Consider the following 12,883-nt stretch of genomic DNA (forward strand, 5'->3'; position numbering starts at 1 on the left):
GTTGCTGCGATGCACGGGGCATTACCACGAGCTCACAAACATTACCACTCCATTCACCAGCACACGTGCCCAGCAACCACCGCACTTCTCTCCACGGGTCGGCTGCCACTGACTGACCTCCCGCAGGGTGGCGCGTATTTCATCGTCTCCGCGGGATGATGTGCCGAGTCGACCCCTGACCGTGATTTTAATTCGCGACCTGCGACCTTTTCATTGCGAGTCAAGTGCTCTGCAATATCCACTCCCCAGGGGGGGGTAAATCTCTCACAGGCTGCACGTTTAGGCCACAGGGAAGCAGCATCGTTCACAGTGGCATTGCGGGGCTCCGCTGTCCATTTCCCCCCCCCCTCCGCCCTTCTTCGTAGCCTGGCATCTAGGCCCCTTCAGGATGTCGGCTCCCATTTCGGATTGCCACCTCCAAGGTACAAAAAAACAGGACAATTTGTATGCTGGGAAGAACAATATCTCACCTCTCCAATCTCGGAGGGGAGAATTACGTGCGAACGCGTTCTATAGAGTGGTGCATTATTGCGCAACTGCCAACAAAGAAAATGGACGTTGCAGTGTGCTGGGGAAGACTTGCATGTGTCTGAGGAGAACCAGCTACCTCGAAAAGAGGGACAATCCTGAAAAATCCAGAAAACCCAAGCTTGGCGGTATCCATAGCCCCGCGATGCAGTTGCACCGCCTGCACACTCGATGGCTATGCCACTGGGCTCACTCCGGTGGGATTGCTTCACGGCCGCGTGAACCCGAGTTGGCGCACGCCTCGCCGGCCATGCCGCCATTCCCTGGGAAGCGACGGGGAAATTAATTACGGGGTCGCCGTCTCGCTCCGTGGTTAGCTCTCGGAGTCGTGCTGGGAGGGGTGCGCTGCTGCTGTGGCTGCTGCCCCCCCCCCCCCCCTCACAAATTCATCATCTGCACACAACCGCGCTGGCGTTGACTACACGATATGTTCCCCCCCCCCCACCCCCCGAGGGAAGATACCATGAGTGGTGTGCCTGTCTACAGAATTCAAGTTTGATTCCCAGCCATGACTAACATCAATGGTCATTATATAAGCCTGTCCTGAGCCCACCCGAAGGTCCAAATGGCCTTGCATGATGAGAACCTGTGTGGTATTTAATTACCATGATGATGGCCACACCAACCCACCGTGCGAAATACTGGTCTTAATAGGTGCTCACTGACAGCACTTATGTGGGTGACATGGGCGATCTCTCTGTGTGTTCGTACGGGGAGCAGTAGTGCAACGGTTAGCGCGTTGCACTATGAACCCGGTGACCTGAGTTTGATTCCCGCTTACGGCCACCAACATCAGTGACGATCATCTGATCCGGTCCTGGGCCTCTCCTAGGTCGACTCAGCCTCAAGTTATTATCTGGCACAATGTTGAAACATTGCCACGAGAGAGACAAAGGTGGCCGGGTGTGGTACTGGCCACCCACCACCTCGTGTGCTGTGCCACCCTTCTTAGGTGCTTGCAAACAGAACTTGCCTCAAAAGTCTCTTGAGGCTATACGGAGGATCTTTGTCCTTTTGCCCATACTTGACCGCGCTGGTCAGTGTGGATTGGATAAGATGGAGGGACCCTGGACTCGTCGCTCACAACTGATGTTATCCATGGCCAGGAATCCAACTCCAGTCGCAGGTTAATAATGCAGCGCGCTAACCAATGCGCCAACCCTCTCCATCCAAGGCAAACATTCGCTGTTTCAAATTATCAATATAAAGTGCTTGGCAAAAAAACTGGGGACCAACCTGCACAGCATTGGAAATGGAGCACAGTTATGTTATTTAACTTGCCAAAGCCAAATTAAGACATGCAGAATCCACCACGGTTCAATGGAAATGTTCAGCAGGACTTGTTTAGTAAAACGGAACGGCCCCATGGAGGATTCTACGCTGTGTGGGAGAATAAGCAATTCTGAACAGCTGCCCGTGCTTATTTAAGGGTATACAGGCACAGGTATTTAAATACTTTCTTAACCACTTGTGTCGTTTTAATTGGTGGCCGGGAATTGACGTTTTGGTCGTAAAGGCAATGCTCTCGTGGGACTAGAAGGCCCAGTTTGCCGCATTGGGGCGTCCAGAACAACTGTGGCGAGATGTTAACTCACTCGCTTGGTATACAGGAGGTATTGGGTTTGATCCCGACCCTGTGACGCCTGTCTATTTTAAGGTCTGTGGTCTCCTCGTGGGCACGTGGATTTTTCTCAGGGTCCTTCGGTTTTTCCCTCCACATTTAGAAACGTGCGTTTACACTATTTTTCTCTGCTGTAAATGTCCACGTGACTAGTCGCCACTTTGCTGAGCTATCATTTGTGGCCAGGTCGCTTCTGAAAAATAACTATATAGCTCGGTGGGGCTTGCCTGGTAAAATAAAAAAAGAATTGCTTAGTTATGTTAAGTTTAATTTGTACCGTACCGAATGCTTCCTCTTGTATGTTCTGTCTCGTTCCGTTAGCCTAAAGGTAACATTTGCATGTCATGTTCATGAATCATAAATAATTGAAACCGACACGCATGACTGCTTGTATTATGAGACTGTGTGCCTATTAGGATCATTTTGAATTCCCTTCATTTTAGACCGCTAGGCCTCCCCAATGTGGACATGAGAGATGCAATTATATAGATATTTAACGGGTGCATTCATCACTTGCACTCATCTCGCAAATCACATGCTCTTTTTGTGTGCTTGTTGTATGTCTGTGAGAGTGTATGGGCCTCTGTGAGTCTGTGGGTCTGTGTGAGCATGTGACACCTTTGTGAGATTTGGAGTCTGAGTCTGTGGGTTGCTGTCAGTCTGGTCTCTGTGAGACTATGGGTCTCTGCGAGTCCATTGAACTCTGTTTTATGGGTCACGCTCTGAGTGTGGATCTCTGCGAGTCGATGTGCCACTACGCGAGCCTGTGGAGGGGAGGATACTACACGCCTGATGTGAATGGCTGCTCTTTCTGTGCTGGACTCACCGTAGGTCTTCTGAAGCTGAACACTGCTATATCCACTGCTGGATGAGGCCTTCTGCAGTTGCACATTACTGACTCCGAGGCCACTGAATTAGTATTTTGGACCTTGTTTTGCTTGACTGGCCCACATGCAGTCCACTGTATGTATTTAATATATGCCTCACACATTTGACAACCCCACCAGGTGCTGGACTGCAACTCCTCTCTGAATGCTGTCGGACAGGAGGAAGAGATGGCCGGGGCCACGGGAGATAACACTGAGCCCCATGATGCTTCTCCAGCTGCGGACCCAGGTTATTGATGAATGAATTCATCCGATAATCCATAAGTCACTCTGTTAAACCAATAAATGATACCTATTTTTGTCAGTTTAACAGTCTTTCGCGACCAACATCATCCATATCGAAACAGGTGGACTTCTCCACAAATCTGGCTGTCGCCTGATGAAGCTGGTTGTAATTACTGGCGAAACGCATTTTCACCACAAGTTTCTGTGGTTAATGCAGACATGATTCCTTGCAAAAGGTTTGAGATTGTTGGTTAACATCTTAACACCTGTGTTATTGCCAAAAATAGTAAAACATTTCTTATATTTTGATAATGGCAAGGGAGGTCCCATGATATGTAACCCTGAAAATAGAATTGACTTTTGGGGGAGACCATCCAGTAACGGATTGACAAATAGCCGTACATTATTATTTCATCATTGCGAGATCACTTTACAAAGTGCACATTGCCAACGGCCAATGGTCCGTGTCTTTGCAAAACGCGAACGTGTGGCGATCGATTTATTCGGAGGGTGAGCTGCGTCCCCCCCCCGCCCCGCTCCTCCCCCGTCGACTTCACAACTCATGTCTCATGTCTCGTTGGCGCCACCCAGCGTTCAGACGGTTCCGCTGCAGGTGAGGCTCAACCAACATCTGAAGGACCGGGGGCTGGGCATGTTGCGCATGGTGAGAGGTGGAAGTTCACGGAATGTTACTGCTTTTTGCAAGCGCGTGCTTGTCCTCGAATAACCCCAGTGGAGGTGAAACCATAACAAAAAATCCAAACTCGTACCATTGCCTCGTCATTAGCCGTGATGTTATCCGCTGCTGGATGGAGAAGGCACCTTCACTGCTGTTTAAGGTCTGTTAGCGAGACGGGTTGCTGTACACCGGGTGCACGCGTCGTTGCGATGCGTCGGTTTTCAAGTGATGCAACTTCGATGGGGAATGTTGCGAGTCCTGAAGGTGGCTTAAGAAACACGTTTTTTTTCCCCCTTGGGTCTTTGTAATTTTACACTTTGACCTTCGCAGGCCAATTTAAATCGCAAGGCATTGTTTTATCAAGCAGGCCAGAGGTTAGTTTAACACGTAGCCCAGGTTAAATAGCTCCCTTCTATTGCTACCCCCTGTCGTTGGTGTATGTTTTTATTTTCACAACATCGTCCCCAACCAGTCCTTCGAGTATAATAAATAACACGGAGACGGACGAAGATCGGGGAATAATTGGTCGGTTAAGTTAATGAATCGACAAAAAATAGTAATTGACTCAATTATTTTTAACTCAATTACTCATGCCCCTTTAATAATAGCGGCTGCCTCCACACCCTGCCTTCTGAAGGCAGGAAACCCCTGGCAAACTACATCCATAGTGACACAGCCGATGGTACCCAAGCCATCACCAAGCTTTGCCCTATCCCCTCTCGTCCAGTGGCTCATGTGAGAACAGAGAATACTTTTTTCTGTTATCTGATTGATCAAACAATCAAACCCATAATCGGTAGAGGAATTGATTACTTGAGAAATCGGAGAGCCCAGCTCGAGACAGATGTGCGTCTTTCCATGTAAAATGTTTTTTTTTAGTCCATAAGCCTCTAAGGGGGTGAAGTGGTTGAACAGTAGTTAGGGGAATGCGCTATGTACCCAGCCACCTAGATTCCCTCTACTTGTATTATCATTGAGCCTATGGCTTTCCATTTTTTGTATTTGTATGTTTAGGCGAGTCGAAAGACTGGATTTAATTTAGTCATCTTACTTTTGTCAACTAAATAGTCAATTATTTTGTCAAATGTTGCTGAGGGGCATAGATAAGTCACACTCCATTGACGAATATTTTTTGTTGCTGATCTAGCTAACAAACATGAACGCTGCTCGAGACTATGACGAACGCTTAAGTGCTCCCCGTACCATTGTGTTTCAGCTGCGTGCAGTGGCCACATCTCCAACAGTGATGATGACGGTGACGTGGTGAACGATGAGGACCTCTCCGGCTCGTCGATCAACGGAAGCCCCTTGCATGGCACCTCCTTGTAAGGAGCGTGTGACGAGCTCCCTCGAGCTCTCTGGTTGCTCCGCCATTGAGGGGAGATGGACAGGTGGCGGTGACGCATTGCTGATGTTCGCGGAGCCACCGCCACGCTTGCGACTGAAGAGGATGATCGATGGGATCAGAAAGCTGGAATGGATGTATATAAAGGAACGAGAAAAAGGAGAGATGGACCATCAAAATTAAGGCACACGAATGGAGTGATGAGGATTGTGGCTACTAGTGAATGAAGTAGAAGGTGTCAGCGCAGTAAATCCTTTATTGCACAGTGGAAAGAGAATGGTAAATATAACGATTGTAGTGGGTGGCGATGATTGTGTTCCTGCAGTGTTCACTATTGCTCTTTGACCCCTATGATACTTGGTCTTAATAATAATAAGTAATTATTTACACCCTTTGTTGATCAGCTGCTGGATGAAGGCCCTCCTTATGCCTGATCGGTCATGGGGGGTTGTTTGACCATACTTCATCACACTGTCCGGTGCTGGCTGGTGAAGGGGTGACCCAGGACCAGTTTGTACATCGCTCGCTACTGATGTCAGCCTTGGCCGGGAATCAAACTCAGGTTGCCCCCCCCACGCCCCTCTACTTGCCCTTTACAGAGCCGTATTTATAACCTGCAAATGAGCTTGATGGTAGACCAAGCAGTTGCCCAATCAATGAGCAAAGTTACAGTCACGTGACTTATAACATATGTGATGGTACACATGGCAGATATGACTTCATGGAGGTGGTGTTAAGGTATCGCGTGGGTTTTTGCAGTTGTGTGCTGTATGGCCCTTCAGTGAGGTCGTGGGTTGTACAGCATGTTGCTTGGCAGAATGTCTCTTACATTTTGCTCCACGTACTGGGGGAGCTTCTTCGGGAACCTGAAGAACTTGAAAAAAGCTGCTTCAGGAATCTCCCAGCATGTGGAGCGAAACGTCGGACACGATGCTGAACGACAAGTCTTGGACCATGTGAAGGACATTAAATGGTGAATAATTGTGGACAGGTGATGTTTGCCTTTCTGGATTAAAAAAAATATCAACGGTCCCAATATGGTAGAAAACTTCAGTAGCTAAACATGGCAAAGAAAGAAATAACTTGATAACAAAAAATCATAGTGCACTTTCTTGTCATTTTGATGTATATATTTTTTTGTTGATTACCATTGTATCAACACAGTATTGTAAGCTCACTCTTGCCATTTCTCTGGCTAACAGCATTGAACTCTGCATCAGTGTTTAAGTTGTGCGTGCCAGTGTCGCAGTGCAAAACAAACGTGAATGGTAAAGTACTGTCCCCATGTGACCCTAGTCACTCTGTGTCTCCATTACAAAAGAGGTAAAATATTTATTAGTGCTGCCACCTGGTTGAATATACTCACGTTGTAACGCGCAACGTACTGAGATAACAGAAATCCATTATGCGTCGCACTGGTGAAATTCACGGTCGTGTAAAATTCATGAGACCACAAGTGGGAAAAGCAATTCGGTTTTTTTTCTTCCAAAAAAAGTAAAGTGATTTCTTGCTACAAATTAGCAAGCAGGCAGTTCTCTTGTTTATACCCCTGAGCCAGTTGTGGTAATTCCACATTTCTATGACAGTGGACAAACCACTGTTCACTTCCCCACAATGGGTACACATTTCAATGGTCACAGAGGGACTATGGGCCGAGTCAACTCCCAACCAAGATTTGAACTCGCAACCTTCAGATTCCGAGCAGCTCACTCAACTGCCCGAGTGACCTTTAGCGTGGTGTGCTCACTCTACCGTTAAGGCCCCTTTAGTGAATTGCCAAGCCCTACTACATGGAAGGTTTGGACTGCGTATGCCCTACAAGGCCTGGAGTTTCCCAGGCTTGAATTAAATGTGAGGCTGCAAAAACAGATGACTGCACTGTGCTGCCTGCCAATGTGGCATTGTCAGTGTTATCTTATTTAAATTACTTATGTACGTGTGTGTGTGTGTTTCAGAGTTAACGCATTACGCTTTGCTGTGTTTGAGCTGTAAACAATGGTGACGTGACAGTACTCGTTAACACCACTCGCACAAGCGTACGCGCACATCAGAAACGTGTTAAATAAAATGAGAAATCATGCTTCTTCTGTCTTTTAATTACGGACGTTGGACTGTTGCTGGCATTTCACTTAATATGATTTCTTTGCAGCCTCCATTGTCCATGGGATTTACTCGGCCGAATGTGGGCCATCAAAGTATGCTGCAACATATTGGTAACCCTTGACAACAAGTTGGAGAGCCAGCAGCCTTTAATTTATCAGGCGAGATGTTGCGACTACAGTAAGGACATTTTTGTCATCAACATTCTGACATTCCCCCTAAAATAATTGGTTTCTGTGATCTTAGAAAAAACCCTATATAGGGTGAGGGGAGGGAAGGGGTGGTCACATATGTTATTTTTTTTTAAACAGTTACTTGAGCACGGGCCCAAAGGTTCAAAACCATCCAGTGACCAGTAACAAACAGCACAGGGCTCATTCTCAAATCCAACTCAAAGGCCGGTATATTCCATATGTTGGGCTGCAGATATGCCTGCATATCAATAACATCTGACCCGCAATATCCGGGCTCTGACTAACAATGCACGTCTCTCGATCTCTGAGTCTGAACACTACATATTTGACTGAAGACAAATCCCTGTCTTGTGCTCTCTGCATCCCCCCCTTGTAAATGCCGGTTCACACGTATTTTTGCAGAGTCATCTGCAATGTTTTGGTGCTTGCGTCAGATCTGATGTAAACAACTGTCCATACACCACCCCCAAATTACCTATGCCTTCTGGGTTGAAGTCTTTTGTAATGTTCAACACTGACCACCGGTTTTTGTGGAAATTCTCAGGGTTTACATAAAAGTCCAAGAGGATTGGGAGGTCTGGTCCCTCAGACGTAAACTTGGGGGGAACAAAACGCATTCAGCGTTTGCTGGGCTGTCTCAAACTGCTTTGAAGAGCTCGGTGGCTTGGCAGACCCTGATTGATCAAATGAGAGATTTGTTTTGTTTAAGCGAGACGCTCTGTATGCGGCCGATCGCTGCATGAAAGTTGAGTCCAGGACGAGAACGATTTCTCTCCAGGAACGTTTTCTCTACAGAAAGACCACAGAGGAGTGTGGTGCAGCCTGGTTGGAGGGGACATGATCTGCACAGGCAGCAGTGGTAATATTAAATCGTCTTTGAGGAGGAGGGACATTAATCTGGGTGCAGAGTTTTGTTTTCAAAGTCGAGAACCACAACTAGTGAAATGACCTGTCCTGCACCTTCCTACGCTTCTGAAAGCCATTGCCTCAGAGAGCTTCTATTAGGGCAGCTGATAATTATATCTCGTCTGATCCTGATGAGGGCAGGATACCGCTGGGCAAAGTACTTTAGTAGCTATTTTCCCAGTTGGACGCTTGCAGCGTTGTGGCTCTGACTGCTGACCCGTGCCGTCTAGCAGTCTGGTATCATTCCAGTTGACTGGAAACGAGGCGTCATTCATCTTCGGAATGAAAATAATGACAAACGGGACGGTGGTGTTTCTCTGTCTCAGTATCTGGTGCGGTGTGCTTCTCGCAAAGAGCCGCCTTACATTGATGTCAACTCAGAAGCCCGAACAGTCTGGCTTTACACCCAAAAAGAAAATGGTTAGCTGAATTATAGTGCTTCGTGTCATTGGTCAGCGCCGTTGGGAGTTTCGGCAAAAGTTGTTTGCAGCCTATGTTGATTTCATTTGGTGCTCCAAGAGACACATTGGGAGGTCCAGTGACTTTTAAAATCCAAAAAGATTATCGATATGATGACTGGTCTTTATTCAGTAACTGAGCATGCTGTGAAGTGCGGTGTGAATAGCTCCGACTTCTTCCCTGCGAATTTGTCGCAGTGTGGCGAGACGATCTGACTCGCCTGGCATGGAGTAGGTAGTGGGCTCGATCCGGACCCTGACGCCTGTATATTTGGAGTTTGAATGTTCTCCCCGTGGTCGCGTGAATTTTTCTTTGGGTCCTCCGGTTTTTCCTTCCGCATTTAGAAACATGTGTTTAGATTATTCGGCTGCTATAAATTTGCAAACGATAAGCCATTTCATTGAGCTATAATTTGTGGCCAGATCGCTTCTGAAAAAGAGCTATATCACCAGTGGGCCTTTCTTGATAAGATAAAAATGCTTATAGTTCAGTTTATCGTTAAAAATAGGTAAATTCTGTGGTAAGGCAAGGATCTGTTCTTGCCTCAATGTTCCAAAACAGTAAATCTTCTCAAATGTCGGCTGTCGGGTAGATCCTTTCTGATTATGGGGGATGTCCCGAAGACTGTAAAATATTTCAATAATTTATTCGACATTTAAATTAAATGAATTAACACCTAACGGATTCCATTAACACTTCATTAGTTGAACATGTATAATTTAATAACACGTTAAAAAGCACGACCCTACAGTTTCATACTAGTCTGCCATCATGAAGCAGAGATCAAAGGCCGCAGAGATTTTCTGAGATGTGAAAAAGATTGTAAAATAAATGTGAAGGACGAGAAAGCACTAATGGAAGATGTGGCAGGTCGAGGCATCCATTCGCACAGGTTTGATGAATTCCCGACACCATAAGTATACCGCTTTCGAATTGGTGGTAAAAGAAATGCTCGTAAATTGTATTCGTAGTACAGTATTACAATGTTCGGCGATAGCATCTTGCAATTCCTTGTGTTGCGATGCTAACATTTACTGCACGCGATTAGCACTTACTGCACATGAGTACCGCCCCGCAGCTGAAGGGGCCATCCATTTAGTAGGTACGCAAAAATCTGACAACTTGACCCCCCCCCTCCCTGTACACACGCGTACTTGTTACACCTCCTCCCCCCCCCAAATCTTATAGAACGGCCGATATTTAATCCACGCAGAAACGATCAATGATTAATAATATTCACGTGTTTAAGCAAACAGTCCACCGCTGGCCGCATTAAATAATTAAGTTGCGTACCTTGGCCACTTATTTTGCTGAGCTGTGTGATAGCTGCAGTCAGGGGCACGGTGGCATACAAGTGACACCTCTCCCACAGTCCCACTTCTCCCGGCAGTACTTGGTCTGACAGCTGAATAAACTGAACTGTGGCTCATTTGAAGGCCAATGTAGACAAATTATTATCGAGGCTTCATCCCCCCCCCCCCGTTTGCTATGCGTACGTACATTGTCAGTAGACCCCCCCATCCGCAAGCGTACGCATTTGGGTTAACCCCCTCCCCCCTCCATGCGTACGTACTAAATGGATGGCCCCTAATAATCACGGGAACTGTCTTCTGGTTGGACTTATACTACAATTTTTAATGGCTGAGCGCCTCCCACTCATTTGGAGATCGAGACTCAAGTTCGCGACGACTCGAGAATCAAACCGATGAAAGGAAGGAATGGTGAGATGTGATCGTATCAACAGCGTTGTCCGTGAGAAGTTTTGACCCCGACTGCTGTAACTTTAGTTTTGGCAGGTAAATAAAGAATGCAGCATTCAGGTTCACGTACAATTTAGTTAATTTAACGTGTGATTTGCTCTACTGCGAGTATTTTTTAAAATATATCCGTGGCATAGCTGCCGAGTGTGCAGGTGGTGTGACTGCACCAGGACCCAGACCGTCGGAGAGGCTCAGGCGACGGACTCTGAAGAGGGAGGGCCTCGTGACCCCAGTCTATCTCCACTCCTTAGTTGTCACCTGGTTGAACAAATAGACTTGACCTCACTTGACTTCCAACCTCCCAATGCCGTATTGGGTGGGAGAAGGTAAACCTCACGCAGCCCTCCTGTTCAGTGGCAAATCGCACAACGAATACCATCACTTCGGCCTCTTTGGGAATATTTTTCTATATTCGATTTCAAGTGTAAATCACGTCCAAAAACACGGTGCTTTTTTGGGGTCAAAAGACCAGCCACAGAAGAGTGGGACCTGCAATTACTAATGTCAACTAAACGTGGAAGGACTCTCGCGTGTAAAGTGTGATGTGCTCGCCAATAGTTTAAAGCAAAGAAAAAACACATCGCCGTTGTTACGCTCCAGGAAACCCATGCTGAAGACAACCGACTCACGAACTATAAAAAATATATATCGAATTTCTGCCATAAAAAAACAATGTACGGCCTCGCCACTTACATCAGGCAAAGCCTTACAGGATTATGAGGTGACAGAATTCATCGTTAACGAAACATCGGCCATCATCATCAAAATCGGGCAGGTGTTGGTAGCCAACGTGTACTAACCGCCAGAGTCCTCGCTCATCTTCAATGGTCCCTCTCGCAGGCCCATCCATCGATTATAACGTGGGTGACTTCAACAGCCACCACACGCAACGACGGGGTTACTCCACAAACCAACGAAGCAGGCGATCAAATCAAGGACTGATCGATCCATAAGCGATCTGCTTTTCGACCCTAAACTGAGAGGCAGTTTTCACTCCGCTTGATGGAAACGGCCCAGAGCTCTACTTTGTGTCCAGAGATCACCATGGCCTCCTGCTTATCCACAGAGGCCAACATCGGCCTCAAGTTCCGATGATCACATCCAAACCAGTTGCCCGCTGGAGCTTCGGGAAGGCAAAACTGACCGACCCATCCGAGCCAAAAGAGACATCGCGCTGCGAACCATCCATTGATCCAGCAGTGCCTTCATAACTTCTCACTACAGCGGTTTGGGGCAACGTGGGGCAGGTAGGGCAGCTGAAGAGGTTTGCCGTCTACCAAAAATTGTCGAGCTTCAGTTCTGCAACATTCCCCGCCCCATATGTCACGGGGCCTCGTGTTGCGACTGAATCGCAGCACTGAAAATGTTTGGGGGGTGCAATGGCTTTGGAGTTGATGATGACGACGAGGACGTTGTGAAAATTGCCAATGGGGATGTGGTCAGGAGGGAGAGATGGCACCAGAGTGAGTGCAGGCGAATGTTGTGCGGCTACGGTAATGTGGTGTGCTGTGTTTGTTGTGCTGCTGCGCGGTGCCGGATTAAGCTAGTGCGGGGCCTGTAGCATACTGTATGTTAGAACGGGGCCCTAAATTGAAAGAAAACACACATTAAAACACAAATGTTTAAATTGCATAGTAAAGTAATTATATTTTTCATTTCCTATACAGCCGGATAATACGACAAATCGCTAACCTTAAACACCCAGTCGTTCGTAAAAGTTGAAGACGGTATAGTACTATAGTAATAGAGCAAGTGCAGAATCACTGAACCGGAATTGATCGCTTGAAAGCATTTAGCGCGGGGCCCCTTGAAAGCGGCCACGGTGGTGGTATAGCGGCCACGGTGGTGGTATAGCGGCCACGGTGGTGGTATAGCGGCCACGGTGGTGGTATAGCGGCCACGGTGGTGGTATAGCGGCCACGGTGGTGGTATAGCGGCCACGGTGGTGGTATAGCGGCCACGGTGGTGGTATAGCGGCCACGGTGGTGGTATAGCGGCGGCTTTTGCTTCCAGGATAATCGGGCACTGCTGCTGCTGCGGGGTTAGAGAAGCTCTCTCTCTCTGTCTGTAAGCGATGACGGTCGAGGGTAGCAATGTCTCTGTGTGAGTGCAGCAAGGATGCAGCACAGCGATTGTTCTTGCACTGATGGGGCGAGTTGTTGTTGTCGCTGTGAGGGGG

The 12,883-nt window shown here is 47.4% G+C and overlaps 2 protein-coding genes across 3 annotated transcripts in view; both read left to right on the forward strand.

The window, feature by feature from the left end:
- LOC116944157 (rho family-interacting cell polarization regulator 2-like) overlaps nucleotides 1-5,932 on the forward strand; it is a 97,989-nt gene extending 92,057 nt beyond the window's left edge. For both annotated transcript variants that reach the window (XM_076068271.1, XM_032957636.2), the window contains exons 21-22: nucleotides 3,157-3,265; nucleotides 5,157-5,932. In XM_076068271.1, the coding sequence (XP_075924386.1) occupies nucleotides 3,157-3,265; nucleotides 5,157-5,269 (222 nt within the window). In that variant the 3' untranslated portion in view covers nucleotides 5,270-5,932. The remainder of the gene's footprint in view (nucleotides 1-3,156; nucleotides 3,266-5,156) is intronic.
- Nucleotides 1-12,883, forward strand: part of LOC116944158 (uncharacterized) — a 258,499-nt gene that overhangs the window by 215,983 nt on the left and 29,633 nt on the right. The gene's annotated exons all lie outside the window — the stretch shown is intronic.

The sequence above is a fragment of the Petromyzon marinus genome, chromosome 20 (assembly GCF_048934315.1).
Source record: "Petromyzon marinus isolate PM22_M1 ecotype Great Lakes invasive population chromosome 20, UKy_Petmar_22M1.pri1.0, whole genome shotgun sequence".
Lineage (NCBI taxonomy): Eukaryota > Metazoa > Chordata > Hyperoartia > Petromyzontiformes > Petromyzontidae > Petromyzon > Petromyzon marinus.